General features: G+C 37.6%; 1 protein-coding gene across 1 annotated transcript in view; it reads left to right on the top strand.

Moving 5' to 3' along the window:
• The window catches only part of LOC149780961 (ATP-dependent translocase ABCB1-like), a 40206-nt gene that overhangs the window by 10232 nt on the left and 9039 nt on the right, over positions 1-20935 (top strand). The window contains exons 8-14 of the mRNA XM_089938067.1: positions 9687-9717; positions 10230-10336; positions 12950-13105; positions 13652-13753; positions 15355-15432; positions 16982-17065; positions 18609-18812. Coding sequence (XP_089794193.1) covers positions 9687-9717; positions 10230-10336; positions 12950-13105; positions 13652-13753; positions 15355-15432; positions 16982-17065; positions 18609-18812 — 762 coding nt within the window. The remainder of the gene's footprint in view (positions 1-9686; positions 9718-10229; positions 10337-12949; positions 13106-13651; positions 13754-15354; positions 15433-16981; positions 17066-18608; positions 18813-20935) is intronic.

Genomic DNA, 20935 nt, shown 5'->3' on the forward strand with positions numbered 1-20935 from the left:
AGGTTTTGTTTTTCACTTTTATCTGGTTTGTTCCGGTTTTTGGTCTTGCACCAGTAATTGATAACTTTTTTGTAGCTTCGTCTGTTGAGAGTGTGATTTTGTTGTGGAACGCTCGCTAGTTTTAGTTGTTGTTGTTGTTGTTGTTGTTGTTGCTGTGAGTTTCCCAGGATTGGTAGATTTACTATGGCGCGAATGACAAACGTTCATTTTTATATTTGTCAAGCACGGACGTGAAGGAAAACATTCCTTACACTCACTTCACATATTATCCACTATCCACACATACTATCTACAAGCCCCAAATCTACTATCCACATATGGGAAGAGGATAAAAATTAAATAATTACTACTATCCACACAAACAAACAAACGCGAACGCATACAAACACAATATCTACTATCCACACAACGTACGAGAACGCATATAAACTCCACATATACTATCAAAACACGGGAAGAGGAAAAAACAAAACCCAAGTATAATATACACACATAGGAAGGAGAAAAACAAACACTATATTTACTATCCACACAAAGGGGCCCCGAGTGGCCGAGTGGTCTAAAGCGCTTTTCGTTACGGATCACTGCCATCTCACCTCTGTCGGCGTACGTTCGAGTCTCGGATTCAGCCAATGTGGGTATGTGAGAAAGCTTGTCAGTAGCTGCTCGTGGGTCGGTGGTTCTTTTCGAGGTTTTCCCGGGTTCTTTCTCCACCATTAATACTGGCCGCCATGTATAGCCTTTCGTGTGCTGAAAAATGGTGTTAAACCCTACCACAACAAATATTCACACGAAAGTACGCGAACGCATATAAACATAATATCTACTATCCACACAACGTACGCGAACGCATACAAACACACACTCTACTATCCACACAAAAGGGAAGGGGAAAAAAACCCCCAAAATAATATACTATCTGCACAAACGTACGCGAGCACATGCACACAAACACACACACACACACACACACACACACACACACATATATATATATATATATATATATATATATATATATATATATATATATATATATATATATATATATATATATATATATATATATATATATATATATATATATATATATATATATATATATATATCATGAAAGTAGTGTTTATAATCACACTACTCCAAACTCATACCAACTGGCAACTTGAATAGTCTCTTTTCTAGAGATATTGTTAGCCCTGAGAAGGGCTGTCTTTTTTTTTTTAATTCAAAGTACACCTGGTAAACGGTGAAATCTCCTAGGCCTGGCATCACAGAGACAACAGCGGCTCCAGTCATAGTCCCAATTGACTGTAGCTGCTGGGAGTGCGAAAGCGGCTTGAGTGGCCTCATTATCCCAAGCTTCAGTTTGCGAGACCCTGAAGACTCTCTCCCTTACAATCCTTCGTCCTGTGTGTGGAGGCTGATGTGGTCTCCTTTCATGTGGGGGACGCTGTTGTCTTTCCAACTCCTCCTCCCAGTTTTCCATCTGAAGGATCACGGCTCTTGCTGTAGATCGAGGCAGTTGTTATAGCTGACGTGGTTGTGGTGGTGATACTATTGCCTGTGGAGGTGTCCTCACCTCAGGCTTGACCTCACACAGAGGTCGTCTCAGCACGATGTGATGCATGATCCCTCTCTTCTTTTCATTCTCCTCTTCATTCCTTTTCTCCTCTTCTTCCTTCTCAATCCTCTCTCTTTCAGCTATGCCCTATATAGCCAGCTCGTCTAAAATGCACCTGGCATACTCCAGGTGCATTTGGAGTTCCAATAGTTTCGCTATTTTGTTGCTCATGATTTATTTGCTTGACTAGTCAATGACAGATAGCCAGACTAATGAACGCTTCCCTTTATAATTGTGAAGCACGGATGTGAAGGAAAACATACCCTGATCAATTCCGTGATTTTTTCTGCCAGGTGTTTGGCAAAACAGGAGATTAAATGTTGTTATTGTTCTGGCCATCTGAACCTCATCACTATGTCCTCTTCGTCTTTATCTTGGGGTTCTGCTTCCACGATATCCTCCCATTTCATTTTCATAGATGCTCTACTATTCAAAGACGGTTTACAGTCTTTCGTTCTTCTTTTTATTAGTCTAGAATGACTTCTCTCAAACTGTTGATATCTATCGTATTATCAAATTCGACATACAAGATGACGTTCACCGTCTTGTCCAGAGCATCTGCAAACTGAAGTTCCACACGAATCTGGCCGGATTTTATGGAGTGGATTTGTCCTTTGTCGCTGCCTTGGTCTGGAGTGAAATCAAAAGCCCACAACGCGTAACCTTCATCATATTCTTCATACGTAATACCATGACTGGTGTTGGTTCCTAGCTGTCCCGTGGCTTCATACAGGGACAAGTACGATCTCAAGTAATTCTTTTTCTTAAAGTCATTTTTGAAGGGTCTGGTATACAAGGTCTTGCCATCGCGACTGACTTTGATCATTTTTACGTTAAGTGCTTAAAGGTGAAAGGAATTTTTCAAAAGTCTCCGTTAAAGGCTGTATTCTCGACGATACCAATGATTAAACGTTTGGGTAACTGTCCTTGGAACTGATGATCTTCGATCATGAAGTGCTGCCTTCAGAGAATGGTGAAAGTTTTCACTTCCTCGCGTCGTATCGGATACTTGGTGGTCGTTCTGCTCAATATGTTACTGATGTCGTTTCCCACTTTAGGTAACACTTCCACGCGTCGCACGTAGATTCTGGCTTTCTGGATGATGGTTTTGTAAACGGCAGCATCAGCCATCACGTGGAAAGCGATACTGCTGAGATTTAGTCTCAGGAGGATATCCATCCCGATCAGCAAATACTTCCCTTGCAACCACGTGTCCAAATGCAAATGATCCATTAGTTGTAAAAGCTGCCCATCTTTGATTTTGGTTCGACGCTCTTCATATCCATCATTGTCATCCGATATTAAGTCGAACTTGACCGTGTGTCAGGTTTCTATAGCACGCAGGCATCCAGATGAGTGTTCTTGGCGTCTGTTCTGTACGTTAAGATATTTTCCAGGTAGGTTCGGTAAGGGTAAAGTTTCCATGCTGATGCTGACTAGTTTGTTATTCAAGTACAAGTCTACTCCGCTGAAAAAGGAATGCATGAAATGTTTGACGGGAGCTACTTTCTCATCATCTATATTACCTCCAGTCTTATCTTAAACATTGACTTTGAGATAGAGGTAACTGCTATTCAGATCGATGTTATTTTCGGGTTGTCCTTTGATTTCAAACTCGATGGGAGCTGAATCCCCCAAAGATTAGACGGGATGAAATTCGACCCACTGGGATTCTTGCATCGTCATTATGGTGGGCGGCATGGTAAACACATCCAGTTCCTACTTGGGAAAGACGCAAGACTCTCTGTGCATAACTTTCTTTCTTTCTCTCTCAGTGTTTTTTTTTTTTCTTAAATATCAAAAACGTCGAAGTCTCGAGCAGTTCTTCTTTTTTTAGTCTTTCTAGCTCAGGGGTGTGAAGACCTCTGAAGTGGTGTCTTCGTTGTCTCTTTCTGCCTTGTCCTTGCTGTGGCGTCAGGGAAGCAGAAGTGTCTGACTCGGTACCGTCCAGTGTATTTATAGGAGTTTCTCGTCTGCCCAAAATCTCTTTGCCCGTTTGAAGCAAAACATTTTTGGCTGCTTTCAAGAAAACTTCTTTGGGGATTTGTTTGTCGATGATGAAAGTTTGGAAAAATTCTTTGCCGTGTGTCAACGCGGCATCTTTCAAGGCGCACAATCTTCGTGTCAACATCGGTTTCAACACCGCGCCACAGAACGAAAGGCTGATTTCAACATATCTCCTAAACCATGACGTCGCTGTCGAGCGACTCCTCGGTACACAGGATACATGACTTACGAGTCGTTAGAGAATCGTATTCAAACATGTAGTTTCACGCTGACTTTCCCTTTGGTGAATGGAATATTTTGTCCCAGATCTTCTTTTATAGCAATGTTGACAGTGTCAAAATACGACTTGCTGACGAGTAAATAATGAGTATGTACAAATTTGAGGTGAACGTGATAGGTGTATCCACCTACCTCGTCAGACTTCGTGCCTGAATCCACTTTGAAAGGAAAGACATATAGTAACAGCAAGGAAATGTGTCCCACCACGTTGGATTCCACCACACTAGAGTACACAAAATCAAATAGAGTCCTTGGTTCATTTCTACAATGGATCTAAAATGCTTCGAAAAATCCAAGTTGTTGGCGATGAATGGTACGAGCTCACCTGGCTTGATCATCTTGACATTCCCACCCTAAATGTCAAACAATGCGGGACATAATTGAATGACCAACGCTTTGTAATCCGGAATATGTATCAGTAGGCGAGTCATCTACAGGTTGGGTTTCATTCAAGTATTGTTGCACTTGAGCTTCCAGAACATCGACCTCAAAAGTGTTTGAGTTTCAGTGATTTTTTTCATTTGTGTAGGTTGAATCATTTCCACCAAAGGCACTTCCCAATGGGCTTCGTGATCTAATTGGATGGCCTGATGTAATTTGGGAGTGAAACAACATAAAGTGTTGTTGGGAAACACCTACCTGGAACTGTCACTGGGTAACGTTAAGTAAAATTGCTTGATGTTGTTCATAATTCCAGAGTTCTGCTGTCCGAGGGGTCATTTGAAGTCGGAGGAGTGTCTAAAAGAGGATTATTGTTGTGGTTGTGATTGATGGGAGGGTGACTGATGTTGGATGCAAGGCTTCCGTTGTTCCCGTTATAAGAGTATTTCAGGGAAGGATTATGAAGAAGGTAAACGATGCAATTGCTCAGTAAACTGGTCAACAATTGTTTGTTTCCTTGTTGCAAACTCAAATTGGCAATGGCAGCAGCGATGACACAATACACACAAAGATTTGGCAGAAAAAGACATTTTAAGATTTAGGCAAGCGTTCTCCACACCACACCCGCAAGGGTTGCTTTTTGTAGATCTTGCAGAGAAGAACTGGGTGATGGAGTGGTCATTGTAGTGGCAGCTGCGGCTGTGTTGAAAGGCATGATGGTCACTTCTTTTTTATAGTCGATGACTTACGAAGCGTCGATCAAAGAATCAAAATTCCTTTCCAACGTACTTTGACTTCTTTGACACGTCGTTTTCCCACTTTTCGGGTTCTTCGTTCGAGAACATTTTTGATGCCGTACATATCGTCTTCTTTTTTATGTCTTCAAATTTATAGACGGCAGGATGACGGCCACATTCTCGTCCAGTGGCACGAAACATTCGGTGGTCCAGATGGATAATTAACCTTTGTCGAAAGTTCGTTTGGTTTTGTCAATGCGCATCCAATCTACCGCTGCCAACACTCCACTTTTCTTCGGGACTGTCACAGTCGGGGGCGTACCAAACAGGTGCTCAAAAACAGTCACTTCGTTGTCGGGAGTCACTTCTTGAGGGCACATCCGATGCAACGATGGTAAGATTGGTTGCACACTTGAACTAGGTGCGGTAAGACGTCGATGTACTTGACAGTGAGTTGATGGGTAAAATAGATCTACATGCGTTCTTTCAAAGTGCGTTGGAAACGTTCCACGATGTTGACTTTGGTTTCGGGATTCTCGGTAGTGGAAAAATGAATGTCATGTTTCTTCAATTCTTTTTGGAAAGCTTGGTTCAGAAATTTGTCGGTTTGCCATCGAACAGGGTGACGACCATTTTGTTTCAACACCAGTTTGAGGGCTCGCACTAACTCACTGCTCGATTTGAAAGCCAATGGCACGACCCAGGAAAATTTGGAAAAGACGCCGATGACACAGAACATGTATTTGTAGCCACAATTGTATTTGGCCAAATGAGAGACATCGGCTAAATCGGTTTGCCATTGATGATCGATGCCCTTCACTCGGGTGCGACCTCTGGAAAATTTTCGTCAAAAGGGTTTGAGTAAGGTGTAATGGGTTTGAGAAATTGTGCGTGGCTTGTTCTTGTAACCATTGTTGCACTTGAGGTAAACTGTCGAGTTTTGGCAGCACAATACAATTTCTGAACTCCTCCGTAACCTGCAGGATGGGTGGATCGTAGTAAATGCTGGCTAACATCTTCACCATTTTTTAATAGGTCACCCACTCTTCGCTGATCGCTGATGCTACTTAGAATGGGGTTAAATTGTGGTTTGGAAAAGGCTTTAGCTGTCAAGATGTACCACGGGAGCAGACGTCGGGGTTAGTGGTGGCGGTTGTGCTAATGGGATGGGTCCCCGCTGAAGGAGAATTTATTGGAGAGGTGGGTTTCCATTGTTTCATCAAATGAGGAAGAACGGTTGTCAAATTGGACTTGGCAGGCATCACCAGCAACGGAGAAGTGGAAGAAACTGAGGCTACTGGATACGCTGTCACCGTCGCTGCAGGCTGTGGTTTGCGAATGTAAGGTTGCGTCCTGGCCATAGAGACTCTTTTTCTTATTCTGGGTCCGTATGGCTTTCTTGGGAGTGGCTTTTGTCATGGGAAGGACTTTGGGGGCATTGGGATCCCATTTTAAGAGGGAGCGAATGATGACGCCTTCTAGAGAACCGCTACCTCCAGGTTTCGAAATAATTTTATTTTTGGTTTGTGTGTCGATGCGGAGACCGGTCAGTTGCCTCAAGGCTACTGTTTCTGTCAAAAAGCGTTTGGTTTGATGAGGAATGTGAATGAATGATTCCTTGCAGTAATTGACGTGTTGTTACCGTAAACCATAGTAAGGCTTCTTTGAGACTGGCTTCTAAGACACGAGCATGTATTTGTGGATTTTGTTCTCGACTGATGCCGTAAAAGGCACGAATCAATTTGACGGGAAGATGAGACTGAAAGGACGTCATGTTGACGCTGTATGAGACAGGCCCAAAGTGTCAGAGGTTTTTATAGATTTTTTTGTTAAGTCGACGACGGAGACTTGTATACAACAGGCCCTCCGTCTTAACACTAGTGGTGAAACAGATGGGTACGAATTCGCAAATAATCGGGAGTAGTAGGTTTTAAATCCACGAGTAAATAGGCGTGTGGGTTTTATTGGCATCGTCGTACGCATGAGTCAGCCAAAGCGTTCCTTACTGTTTGGATAACACTTGAACTTGCAATCCATCTCTAAGGCTTTTAAACAAGAACACGTAATGAGCATTCAGACTGATGTTGCAATGGGCTTTACTTTGTTGAAACAAATTTTGGGTGATGTAAATGACAATGGCATTACGATGATGCCCTTTGCTCGTAGACCACAGTTTATTTTCTTTTTCGTCTTCTCCTAACATGTCGTCGAAGATGACCAGATGGGTTTGATTTGGGTTAGACACGATCCCGCCGTCTTCGCCAGAAATGCTTCCACAAACTCGATGGAATCGCCTTGACTTTCTCGCAAGAGTCTGTACGCCGATTCCCACTCTTTGTAACATCTCATGATGTTTATGTTCGATTAAACGTTTGACAAATTCGGTTTTGCCTGAACCGCTAGGTCCGGCAATTAGCATGTTAAAGAGATGGCCAAGATACGAGGCCTCGCAACTGGCACGATCTAAGTGTTCGTCAATGACTTTGAAAGTATATGAAGAGGGAGCAGGGACAGCAGAGTAGCCATAGTGTAGGGAATGTCACTTTTGACACGAAGACAGCCAAGACAAGAGTTTTTATACTTTTTTCGGGACACATTTATTTCAACACATGTTTAAAATGGAACAGCACGAAAGACAAAATTACAAAAAAGCCAAATGGTTAAGTACAGCGATAAAATACACATCACAACGATCACAGTGGAATATAAACAAATCACTGTACAAGAAATTCAAAAGTTAGAGTGAAATAAGACACAGAAGAAGTCTATGAACTTCTTAAAGTGTTGTAATGTGAATTGGCTTGTACAATTTGTACCAGAATAAACCAGACAGAAAACGCAAGTGTCTCTTGGTTTTGATTTTTATAATCATAATAAGAACCTACACTCACGCACTCACACACACGTACATCATGGGCAAAAAAGGGATTTTGAGTTTTAATTGATTTGGAGAGAGGTGAGTGGCCCTGAAAAGGACCGTTGGGTGTTTTTTTTTTTTTTTTTTCTTAACAAAACAAACTCCGGAACAAGAAGCAATCAGCTTTAGCTGCCTTAAGACTTTGCCATGGCCAAGGCCTACTTCTGGACTTGCTCGTGTCGATGATGATTTGGTAGAAATCACTAGGATTGGTATCTCAGGTGTAGTAACAGGGTTGGGCTGTTTGCCTCGGGAAGGTCTTTTTCTCTTTGGTCGTAAAAAAGAAGTCTGATACACTTGTTTCAGACTCCTGAACTCTACCAAAATGTCTAAGAGTACCGTCACCGTTTGACTTTCACTGTCCCCCTTCTCTCCTAGACCATGTTTCTTCTCTGCTGCTGTTTCTTCTTCCTGTCGTTTCCTTCTTCGTGCCTCTTCTTCTTGCTGTTGCTGTTGAAGGAGAAATGCTTGTTCTGCTTCTTTCTGCTGCTGTAAAAATTTCTCCAATTCTTCTATATGTCTCTGTTTAAAATCCTCGACGTGTGGTAAAGAAGGAGAAGGTGACGAAGGTGCTGATACCGGAATAAATTCTTGCGAAGAAGAGAGACAATCCACTAAATCCCAATTAAATCGATCTCTTCTGGAAGTTGGACTTTGTTGACTTTGGTAGCCGCTAATATGCCATCGGTTCTCGTCTCCACGGCCGGTGCACCCCAATTCATCGTCTTCTTAGTTTCCGTCATGTTTGAAAACTCTGTCGCATTGATTCGCTGCGCACAGACGCTAGCGCATCTATATAGGGAATGTGACGTCACAGGCAGCTCGCTTCGGATTTGAAGAATTACTCCGTACTGTGACTAAATTTTGTAGCGCGCATTGGGATTGGTGAAAAAAACTCAATCCGTTTCGATCCGCTCTTCCACTATAAAAAACAGCAGTTCACTTCATTCTCTTCACCTGTTCTTGTCACAAGATGTGGACTAACGTTGAATCAACTATCCTCGTATCGTCAATTCTGCTCAGTACGGACTTACCCGTGTATGTCACATCATCACGGACAATCATACGAATCACCGATACGAACGTTTGGAAAAGAAGAATCTATGTGGAGAGACAAGACTGTCTAAAGAGAGTCCTCATCTACGGTCCAGAAGTCAGAAGTTTAAGGAAGAGAAGAAGACCTATGCGATGTCCTCTATGTCAGGGCCACTCATATGCCTCGAAATAATACTTATTCTCTTTGCTTAAAAAAACTTTTAGTCGATTTTATAATTTAAATGCGATAGATTAATGTTCATCAATCTATGTATGTATGTTGTATATGTCTATGTTTATGTCTATATCTCTAATGTATTTGTCTCTCCCTAGATTAGCGCGTATTCAGGCAAACCCTTGCCACATTGTTATCAATGTCCAGTACCGTGACGTCACCTCACCTGTTCCATTCATTTTGTTCCTATACAACAACCCCACTTTCCCGTGTCGCTATACAGGCCCAATATTCCCCATGTTTAATTCCCCTTGACGCTAAACGTTCCCGGGGAGGGGGGGGGGTCTGAAAAGTCTTGACGCTAGCGTTCCCACGACCTTTTTGGCTGCTATTTCCATTGACGCTAAGGTATCCCCATTAACTACTATCTAGTGTCGGTTCAAATCTTCACGAAAAATAAGTGTTCAGTAAAGGCAACACAAGTACAAAATAGACCAGTCTTCCTGCTTACCATTTACTGTATTTGTCTTACAGGTCATGCATAAAGAATCGGCGGAGGATGAATGTAAGTCATATTTTGAGAATAATGATTAAACAATATAGCAAAGAAAATTTAGATTCTGTATCGAGATTCAGGATTTCTGTAGTAATCGCCTTTTCTGTCAATCACTCTATTTATTCGCCGACACTTAACCAGCATAGCTCAGCAGTTCTTTTGTATAATTCCATGTCATTTGATACGAAACTTATGTATATATGAAGATGGTATTTTATGTGGTGTCATAGTATTAGTTCTGTTTTTGAGAAAGTTACAGACATGTTTTTAATCACTTCAAGATATTCAGAATAGAAGTTTCATGTAACAGGAATAGCTTAGATATCATTCGACATACCCTAATGCAATTCAATGTGTCTTTCACGTGTTTGGATGTTATATATATATATATATATATATATATATATATATATATATATATATATATATATATATATATATATATATATATATATATATATATATATATATATATTAAACACATGGTATCAAGAATATAGACAGCATTAAATTTTTTCCAGTGCTGGAAGAGTTGAAACGTGCATTATTCGATGAACGTCCATTAGAAGAAAGCGTTGCGTCCATACCCGCAACTAAGCCAACATCTGCCGAGGAAAATTCAGAACAGGTGGGTCAGTCAACATTTGTCTCCCTAAATATGTGCTTCTCCATTGCTTTAAAATAGCATTGTGGAGACCAGATAATCTTGACCTCTATCACGGTTGTGAAGTTGGTTCTCTACGTATTCTCCGGACATGAGTTACTGCTTTACGTGATTACACAGCAACAGTATCCTCAAACATCCTTACACATAAAAGGCAAGCAAACCACAGTCGAAAATTAATACAGGCATATAACTTGAAACTGCATACGTCTATATAACATTCACATATAGTATCAACCAGATTGAGATTACGCTCTAATGGCGACTTGAGTACGAGTTTATTTTTAAACCAAGAAATATTTTAATATATTTTTAAACCAAGAAATATTTTAATATATTTTTAAACCAAGAAATATTTTAAGTTAATCTTAACATGCAAAGGATAACTCCCAGGAAGAGAAGGTAAAATACAGTTTTAGCATTTATGTTGATGTTACTCATGCCCATAGCATATGGGTCATGACTCCAGGCTGTCATTATTGCAACCTCATAAAATTCTTCGGTTGACATCTTGACCATTTGTCTTGGATAAATTACTGGGCAAGTTGTAGCAGTGTTCCTTCGGTCTGTATCATTCGAATCTCAATAACAATGCCTGCTTCAAGCAGTGTTGTCCTAAGAGATGGTGTTGATTCTCCGTACATAGATTGTTTGCTTGTGTAGCAAATATACATGTAGTGAACAAGGCTGCATAAATATTTCATTGTCTGTCATAAAGTCATGCAGTCTATCTTCTCTTTTTCTCGCCATTGAAATTGTGCAATTCGTTCAAATGAATTTTGAACAAGACTTCACTGTACTACGTTAGATCTAAGTCTGAGGTACATGGTGTCCAACAATGTTTGCGCATGCTCGGCATGCTGTCCATATATTGACCTCTTTAAACGTCTTGTTAGTAACAACTACTGTTTCTTAAACGTATATAGACCAATATCAGGACAAATAAACACATTCAAGAAATGGATTTGTTGCTAACGTTTTGTTTCTATGTACACAGTACAGTAATCTGTTCAAACAAAGAATGATATTCAAAATGGCTGAATCTGCGACACATTTTGGTCTTTCTTTTTAACGGAAAAAGGCTTAGAATGATCATATTGATCTTAGTTTGATCCCGTTGATCTTGGTATGATTCTATTGATCTTGGTATATGATTATATTGATCTTCGTATGATCCTGTTGATCTTAGTATGATTATATTGATCTTAGTATAATCATGTTGATCTTAGTGTGGTTATGTTGATCTTAGTATATGATTATATTGATCTTAGTATATGATCATATTGATCTTAGTACATGATTATATTGATCTTTGTATGATCATGTTGATCTTAGTATGATTATGTTGATCTTAGTATAATCATGTTGATCTTAGTGTGGACCGCTCCGGTGGCCTAGTGGTTATAGCGTCCGTCTCGGATGCGGGAGGTCGTGGGTTCGATCCCCGGCCGAGTCATACCAAAGACTTACAAAAATGGTACTAACAGCTGCCTCACTTGGTGCTCAGCATTAAGAGGTTAGTGTTAGGACTGGTCGGCCTGGTGTCAGGATAATGTGACTGGGTGGGACATCATGCTACATGTCTGCGGCATGATGCCCCAGTGCTATAAACTGCCACACTGCAGACATCGTAGCGATATGACTGAAAAAATGTTAAAGCTACGTTAAAAATCCAAATCACACACACACACACATCTTAGTGTGATTATGTTGATCTTAGCATATGATTATATTGATCTTAGTACATGATTATATTGATCTTTGTATGATCCTGTTGATCTTAGTGTGATTATATTGATCTTAGTATCATTCTGTTGATTTTAGTGTGATTATATTGATCTTAGTTTCATTCTGTTGATCTTAGTGTGATTATATTGATCTTAGTATAATCATGTTGATCTTAGGGTGATTATGTTGATCTTAGTATAATCATGTTGATCTTAGTGTGATTATATTGATCTTAGTATAATCATGTTGATCTTAGTGTGATTATATTGATCTTAGTATAATCATGTTGATCTTAGGGTGATTATGTTGATCTTAGTATAATCATGTTGATCTTAGTGTGATTATGTTGATCTTAGTATATGATTATATTGATCTTAGTATATGATTATATTGATCTTTGTATGATCATGTTGATCTTAGTATGATTATGTTGATCTTAGTGTGATTATGTTGATCTTCGTATGATTCTTTTGATATTAGTATATGATTCCATTGATCTTAGTATATGATTATAATTATCTTTGTATGATCCTGTTGTTCTTAGTATGATTCTATCGATCTTAGTATCGTTCTGTTGATCTTAGCATGATCCTGTTGATCACTGCTGCGCGTGAGGGTCCTAACTAAAATTTAGACCTTGTAACAATACTCAGTTACACTTTGTTTCGCAAAAATGGCGTCTTTCTATCAAATAATAAGTCACCAAAACGGTGGAACACCTTCCGTGCCTGATATTTTTTTAAAATCAAAATGCACCACTTTAATTTGCTTGTAATACTTCCTGATGTTTTCCTTTTAACTGCCTTGCCAAATGCCTTATTAAATGACTCTATCTACTTATCTTTTCAGCTAATGGAAGAAATTGAGTCGAACAATATTTCGATAAAGAGAATTTTGCTTCTCAATTCTCCTGAGTGGTATATCATTATTATAGGTTGCTTTTTAGCTGTCATATCTGGGGCACTGCAACCATGCTTTGCGTATTTCTTGTCTGAATTCATTGGTGTAAGTATATAAAATGTGGTAAATAAATCCTTTCTTAGTTTGTTATCATAGCTCACCTATACCAGCTACGCGAATTTTGTTATTTTTCCTCTAAGACTTCTTATTTTCATTAATTCTCACAAACTGACAGGGAGTGGCCACTCACAGAGATCTGATTTTGAATCACTTTTTTCTTTACAGATTGCAAACTTTCTGTAACGCGTAGCCACATGACATATATCAAATATTTACATATTTTTATCATTACAGTGTGATTTAAATTCAGCGAGGACTTTTAACTTTGCAATATACAGAAAAATCACAAACAATTGTAAAGTCACAAGTACCGATAATTTTGGATTCATTGTATTTTTTAAATGGCTAATATTATCTTCAATGCCATAATGACGAGAAGCATTATGAAAATGATAAATATATGTTGACGAACGAAAGATAGAAACAAAATGACTCTTACAATTGGATTATGCCAAATATCACATATGGTTGAGTGATGAGTGTCCCTCAAAGCCAGATTTCTGACTTGAAAGATAAATTCGTTTTTTGCAGGTTTTCAGTGCCGAGGAAGACCAAATAAGACAGACGGCTAAAATCCTATTTGGTGTTATTGTGGGAACTGCTATATTATATGCCGTGATCCGCGTTCTGTTGGTATAACTGTGATTACAGTAATAAATTCGATATTGTACTATCTAATATTACGATAACTGTATTAAGCCATTTATGTACAATAACACACTCGTACACACACACATAGTTCTGTCTCTCATATACCTACATGTGGGTCCGATGCCTGCTTGACACGAGTTGTAATTCTCTAACGTGTATGTGTGTGTGTCTGTGTCTGTGTCTGTGTGTCTGTGTGTGTATGTAGGAGGTTGCGCGATAATATAAATATACAGTGCACACACTCGCATTGTGACCCAATAATTAACTTTCATCTAATACATAAACATTCAGGATCCAATGACAAAAATTGTTACATATTTAAGGAACAACAAATAGTTACAAATATACATCAGACAGAGCGAAAAATGATATTATTGGATCCTACAGAAAGATGTGTGATAACATGAAATGACACTACATATGAAGAGAAAATAGTATCCCAAGCTTAAAGAAGTTTCTATTTATACCCTACTGTGATTTGAAAATTCATACCCTACTGTGAGTTGAACTTGGGCCAAGGGTTACGGAACAAATCTCAATAATAATAATAATAATAATAATAATAATAATAATAATATCATTATTATTATTATTATTATTATTATTATTATTTCCACTACCTGCTATTGGAATGTGGGTGTATACATGAATTTGTTTCTCAACTTGGAAAATGTAAATATTAGAAGCAAAATGTCATCAACAGCTATAGATGGCTTCCTAGGTAATCTGAACTGTTAATAATGACGTTGGTAATTTGAGACCCCTCCGGTGGCTTAGTTGTTAGAGCGCCCGCCTCAGAGGTAGCGTGTTCGAACCCCGGCTGAGTCATACCAAAGACTTATAAAAATGGTTGTAACATCTGCCTCGCTAGGCACTCAACATTAAGGGGTTAGTGTTAGGACTGATCGGCTTGGTGTCAGGATAGTGTGACTAGGTGGGACATGATGCTACATGTCTGCGGCATTATGCCCAGTGCTTGACATCACTATAAACAGCAACACTGCAGACATCGTAGCGATATGACTGAATTTCTTTTTAAAACTACGTTAAAAATCCAAATCAAACACACACACACAGATAATTAGCTCTAAACTAAATAGTACACTGATATCGTTCATCAAGCTTGCATCAGAATTTGTACGTCTTATACACAGATTTAATTTCCCTTTGTAGACCCGTACTTTATTCTTCTGTTTTCCTATTTTGGAAATTTTCTTCATTTTGGATAGCTTGACTTCTCCATTCATACCGCAACTATTTACTATTTTGTCATAAATCAGATTTTATCAAAACTATTAGATCTCACGAGTCCGTCTCTCGTCCCTTAAACTTCTGTTCTAAATGTTAGCCAACATCATGGAGTTTAACATAAACCATTATCAATTTTTCCGTCTTGTATTGAAACTGATTGATCATTTTGCTCTAGTAATTCGAGATTATCGGCACTATTATTGCTGTTAATGTTTGTTCCCGTTTATGATTGGAGCACCGCTGCTACTTGCACCTACAAAAATTGCAGATACTAGATTTGTTGTGTCACAAAACTTAAGCTTAATCTAATTTTTATCGGTCATCTCCTGCAGTATATTTGCTTCGCTAACGCTGGTGCCAACTTGACACGGAGGTTGAGACGTTTAGCATTCGGGGCCATTATCAGACAGGTATGTAGGCTGTGTATTCTCCATAACTGGACTTTTTTCTTTAGGGCTAAGGTAAAACATGATGGATAATATTCATATTGTGCCTTTAATCCATCAATTATTGTTATCTATTAAACCTATTACCTTTATGGATTGTCAGCAGAATTATTCAGTGGTGTATCAGATGCATCGCTTGTACGACTGCCTGATGCATCACATGCATAATTGCGTGATGCCTAGCCTGCATAACTATGTGATGCATTGATTGCATGATTGTGTGATGCATAGCTTGCATGATTGTGTGATGCATAGCTTGCATGATTGTGTGATGCATAGATTGCATGATTGAGTGATGCATTGCTTGAATGATTGTGTGATGCATTGATTGCATGATTGTATGATGTAATGCTTACATGAGTGTATGATGAATTGATTGCATAATTGTGTGATGCGTTGATTGCATGATTGCGTGATGCAATGATTGAAGGATTGTGCAATGCATATCTTCTATGATTGAGTGATGCATAGACTGCATAATTGTGTGATGCTGAGCTTGCATGATTGCATGATGCACTGCATGCATGACTGTGCGATGTATCGATTGCATGATTGTGTGATGCATCGATTGCATGATTGTGTGATGTATTTATTGCATGATTGTGTGATGCATTGATTGCATGATTGTGTGATGCCTAGCTTGCACGATTGTGTAATGCATAGCTTGCATGATTGTGTGATGCATAACTTCTATGATTATGTGATACATTGATTGTATAATTGTGCGATGCTTTTATTGCTTGAATGATTGTGTGATACATTTATTGCATGATAATGTGATACATTGCTTCCATGATTGTGTGATGCATTGATTGCATGATTGTGTGATGCATTGATTGCATGATTGTGTGCTGCAATGCTTGAATGATTGTGTGATGCATTGATTGCGTAATTGTGTGATGCATTGATTGCATGATTGTTTGATGCATTGATTGAATGATTGTGTGTTGCATTGATTGCATGATTGTGTGATGCATAACTTCTATGATTATGTGATGCATTGATTGCATAATTGTGCGATTCTTTTATTGCATGATTGTGTGATGCATTGATTGCATAAGTGTGTGATGCATTTATTGCATCATTGCGTGATGCATTGATTGCATCATTGTGTGATGCAATGCTTGAATGATTGTGTAATGCATTGATTGCCTCATTGTGTTATGCATTGATTGCATGATTGTGTGATGCAATGCTTGAATGATTGTGTGATGCATTGATTGCAAGACTAAGTGGTGCGTAGCTTCTATGACTGTGTATTTTATAGTAATGTTTAAGCTATATGTATTTACGTTGATTCTTCTTTATGCAAAACACTGTATGTAAGTGGCTGTGTGTTAAAAAATACAAATCGGGTTTCAATTGGGATGGCACAACATAAAGGCATAAAGCTGATGCTATTATAAATAAAATTTACTACAGAGTATTAATCACGCTTTAACTCATATTCACAAATCTATTTCATCGCAATAAAACAGTACGATATATCAAACAGCTATTATTTTCTTTCCAGGACATTGCCTTCTTCGACGATCCCCAAAATAGGGTGGGTCATCTAACCACGAGATTGGCAAATGACTGTACATTAATACAAGGGGTACGTTCTCTATAATCTGTGGATAATAAACGAGGATACGATGATAACAACAAGTGCGCATAAGTTCTTAGCTGATTCATTAAGAGACGGACGCATTTTGAGTGGTTGTACAGAAGAAGAAAGGTGACCATTGTAATTGTTGATGACATAGTTGCGTTGTGGTACTTTAAGTTGGCTGCTATACCTTACAGACTAATTAATTCGTCCATGACTTATTAAAGTATAACATCCTTGAAAATGTGTGTGCAAGAGTTCGATTGTAGTAGGTCTATAGGGTTGTTATACTTTGGTAACAATGTTACTCCTGCACAAACAAAATCCTTTTAATTGATTAACTGATCAATTGCCTAATTAATTAATTAATTAATTAATTAATTAATTAGAAAAGCATAACAGCCTGATAATTCTACTACAATGTAATTCCTGCACAAACATTTGCTTGTGTCATCTTTTTTCCTTCTCTACATCCACTCTAGAATTTTCCGTTTTGCTGTCCATACTACTTTTATAAAACAATCACACAACCAATTATAAAAACTGGTATGCTATATATATATATATATATATATATATATATATATATATATATATATATATATATATATATATATATATATATATATATATATATATATATATATATATATATATATTGTAAAAATGGTTTACTGTTGAAATGTTCGTAAACGCAAGGCCACAGTTTGCCCACCGTATTGTGAGAAATTTATATTGTGGTTTAATTTTCATGATAAGATACTTGAATAACTGCAAAATTGTCATAATTTAAATTGCAAATGATTTTCAAACTGAAAATTCGCGAACTTTTAAACGCGCTGAAATTTTTCCTGTATAGGTGTCTATACTTCTCTCAGTCAAACATATCGAAGGTTTTGTGTGCCACTTAGATTGGTGAAAATGTATATTCATTAAAAATCTTAAAATAAAACAGATGCTCAAGTGTGCCTATTTATATTCTGAAAATAAATTCTTATATATAATGCATATGTACAAGGAAGATTACTTATTTGCATGCGACGAACAAGGATAATCAATTTTAGCTGTACTATCGACTTTGAATAAAATGTGGTATTTAAAATATTAACAGTTCTGATTGAAAACTTCCTTAAACTTCTACTTTAAATATTTGACAATTACAAATTCAATTACCAATTATAAATTCAATTACCAATTACAAATTCAATTACCAGTTACAAATTCAATTACCAGTTACAAATTCAATTACCAATTACAAATTCAATTACCAATTACAAATTCAAGGTTAGTGTAATATTATAATCAGGTACTGTTTGGTGGGCTCATTACATAGATAAACATACTGAAAACTCGTTTTGTTGATATCTTTGGATTTGTTTCGTGTGATTGACCAATGACAATCAATGACAATGAAAATCAATAGGTCTGTAGCACGTACTAACGAATATATAACTTTATATAAATAGATTCGTAATGAAAATTATGTTTCGCGATATGTTTAAATATTCGTTGATACATGTATCGATGCGTCTTTTTGTCTATTCAACAGGTAACCGGCTCTAAACTTGGCAATATGTTGGAGTCTGTAGCAACAATTGTCGTGTCGTTGCTCATCGTCTTTTTCTGTAGCTGGAAGTTGACACTGGTTGTTCTGGCTTTTCTACCTCTCATGGTTGGTGTGGGATTAATTCATGGAAAAATATTGCAGGGATCTACTAAATCCGATAAAAGATCTTTAGAAGAAGCCGGTCAGGTATGCTAAAATAAGATGAGTTGTTTACATGTTATCTATTTCATTTTCTAAATAATGTTAAAATCTAGTTTTGCTCTCAGCGCGCCATTTGAGTTTTTCACGTCGCAGTTAATATACACTTATTCGCGTAAGGTGTTTTAGCACTTTGTTGTCGGTGATATGTGGCACCTGTTTGCTGACCGAAATATCTGGGTCAGTTTTGTAGGGTCCTTTTGCATTTGTAATATTATTATTTTCATTCACACAACAGACGCTTAGCTCCATTTATCATATTAACTGAGGACACTGTGTCATTTAACAAATAATTTTTTATTCTCTTTCTAGCCGGAAATACATATCAGAAAGCAGAGAATTCAGTTTATAATTTTACTTAAAAAATTAAATATTTTCTTCCTTCACGTAGACGAGAAGGGAGAAAGAAAGATTAATTACTCCCAATACAAATATTGAATATGACCATTAAAATTAGTATAGTATAATTTATTACAAATAATACAATTAATGGAAATAATGCTCAATAAGCTTTATAAGAACTTCAAAAATGTGTTTGTTTGTTTGTTTGTACTGATTGCCTTTGACATGAATGAGGTCTTTAAATTTAATTACTTTAACCAAAAGGGATTACTTGTATTAACCTAGATACGATCAATCCACTTTGTGGTACGGCACTTCATGTATCATTCTTTGCGCGCATGCTCTAATCCATCACCCGACTGGTTACAATCGTCTTGTTTTGCGTTTCCTTAACTTTACCAAAACACATCAATCAATTATTTGAAACTGAACGCACGACACTAAGTTTTCCCCTATTTTTGCCTCTGGCAATAAAAACAAAATCAATAGGCTTAAGTTCCAAATTTAGACAGAGTTGAACTCAAAAGCGTTGGTTCTAAAATATATCAATATATTGCAGAAGATATTGGCTCAGACCAATAAAACAACTGTAAAAATTAAATTTAATCAATTTAAATTTTAAACTTTCACATCTTACTTAATTATTCCATTATGTGATACTTCTTTATTACGTTTTAGAATGTCACATGGGATGTCCAATACCGTAAATTTATATTTAACCTTTAATACCTTTATCGGACAAAATGTTTGACCATTATGGCTGTAATTAAACAGGTGCCCATATGTAATATGGAATAACTTAAATTCTGCATAAAACAAAGTCTTATAAGTGGTGTCGTGGCAAATACCGTAACGCAATGTGCAAAATACCCGCCATGTTTTTAACAAAGACACGCCTTTTCAAAGCTATTCAAAGATTTATAATCACCAAATTATTTCTTATACCATGATTATCGATTTTTGACCAAACTCACAAACTATGAATGATCGCAATTCAAACACCTCTTACGTTGAAACAGTATCATCATCTGGTGTGAACGAAATGCTCTTAAATTGCACCTTTTAGCATACGAATTCGTCCACATCTAAAAACTGTAAACAATAGTGCAAAATTCTTCATTCTCCAATCACCACCATGGTTATCTAAACGTGAAGATATAAATATTCGATCTTTGCTATTCAAGAGCCCTCACACCAGTCGATCCGTTTTTAACGGCGAATTCGATAAAATAAAAACTCCCACTGTTGCCATACTTTCCTGTATATAAATGGTTCGAAAGAGGCAGACGTGGTTACAGCTGCCATTGGAACAACCCACAACATTATCTCGTACCTGTTACTAGATAAATCCTCCTTTATTTGTCCACAAAATGTACACCCATAATCATCTCTTTGAACTCTATAACGACCTCTAAGAACGAATTGTATTCTCTTTTTGTACACACTTCCACACCGAAAGCCTTGTACAACATCAAATTCTACAATCCTTTAATGACCCAAGTATTAAAAATACACGACTTACTCTAAAAATGTCGTCTAAAGCATCATGTTCTTTTGGCTATCTAGTTATTCTGGTATTAAAGGAAAATGACACAGTAAACAAAACAGTCAAAGCTGCCTTCAGTCACCCGTTTCTGAATTGGAGATAATATTTAGTATTTTTAAATCGGCACATTTTCCTGGCTAAAAATGTGGAACGAAAATATGACAAACACGCCTCTGGACATCAAAGATAAACCAGCATTTAAAGCGTCGCATACTTCATAAAG

The sequence above is a fragment of the Sinohyriopsis cumingii genome, chromosome 16 (assembly GCF_028554795.1).
Source record: "Sinohyriopsis cumingii isolate HCF-2022 chromosome 16, ASM2855479v2, whole genome shotgun sequence".
In the NCBI taxonomy this organism is placed as follows: domain Eukaryota; kingdom Metazoa; phylum Mollusca; class Bivalvia; order Unionida; family Unionidae; genus Sinohyriopsis; species Sinohyriopsis cumingii.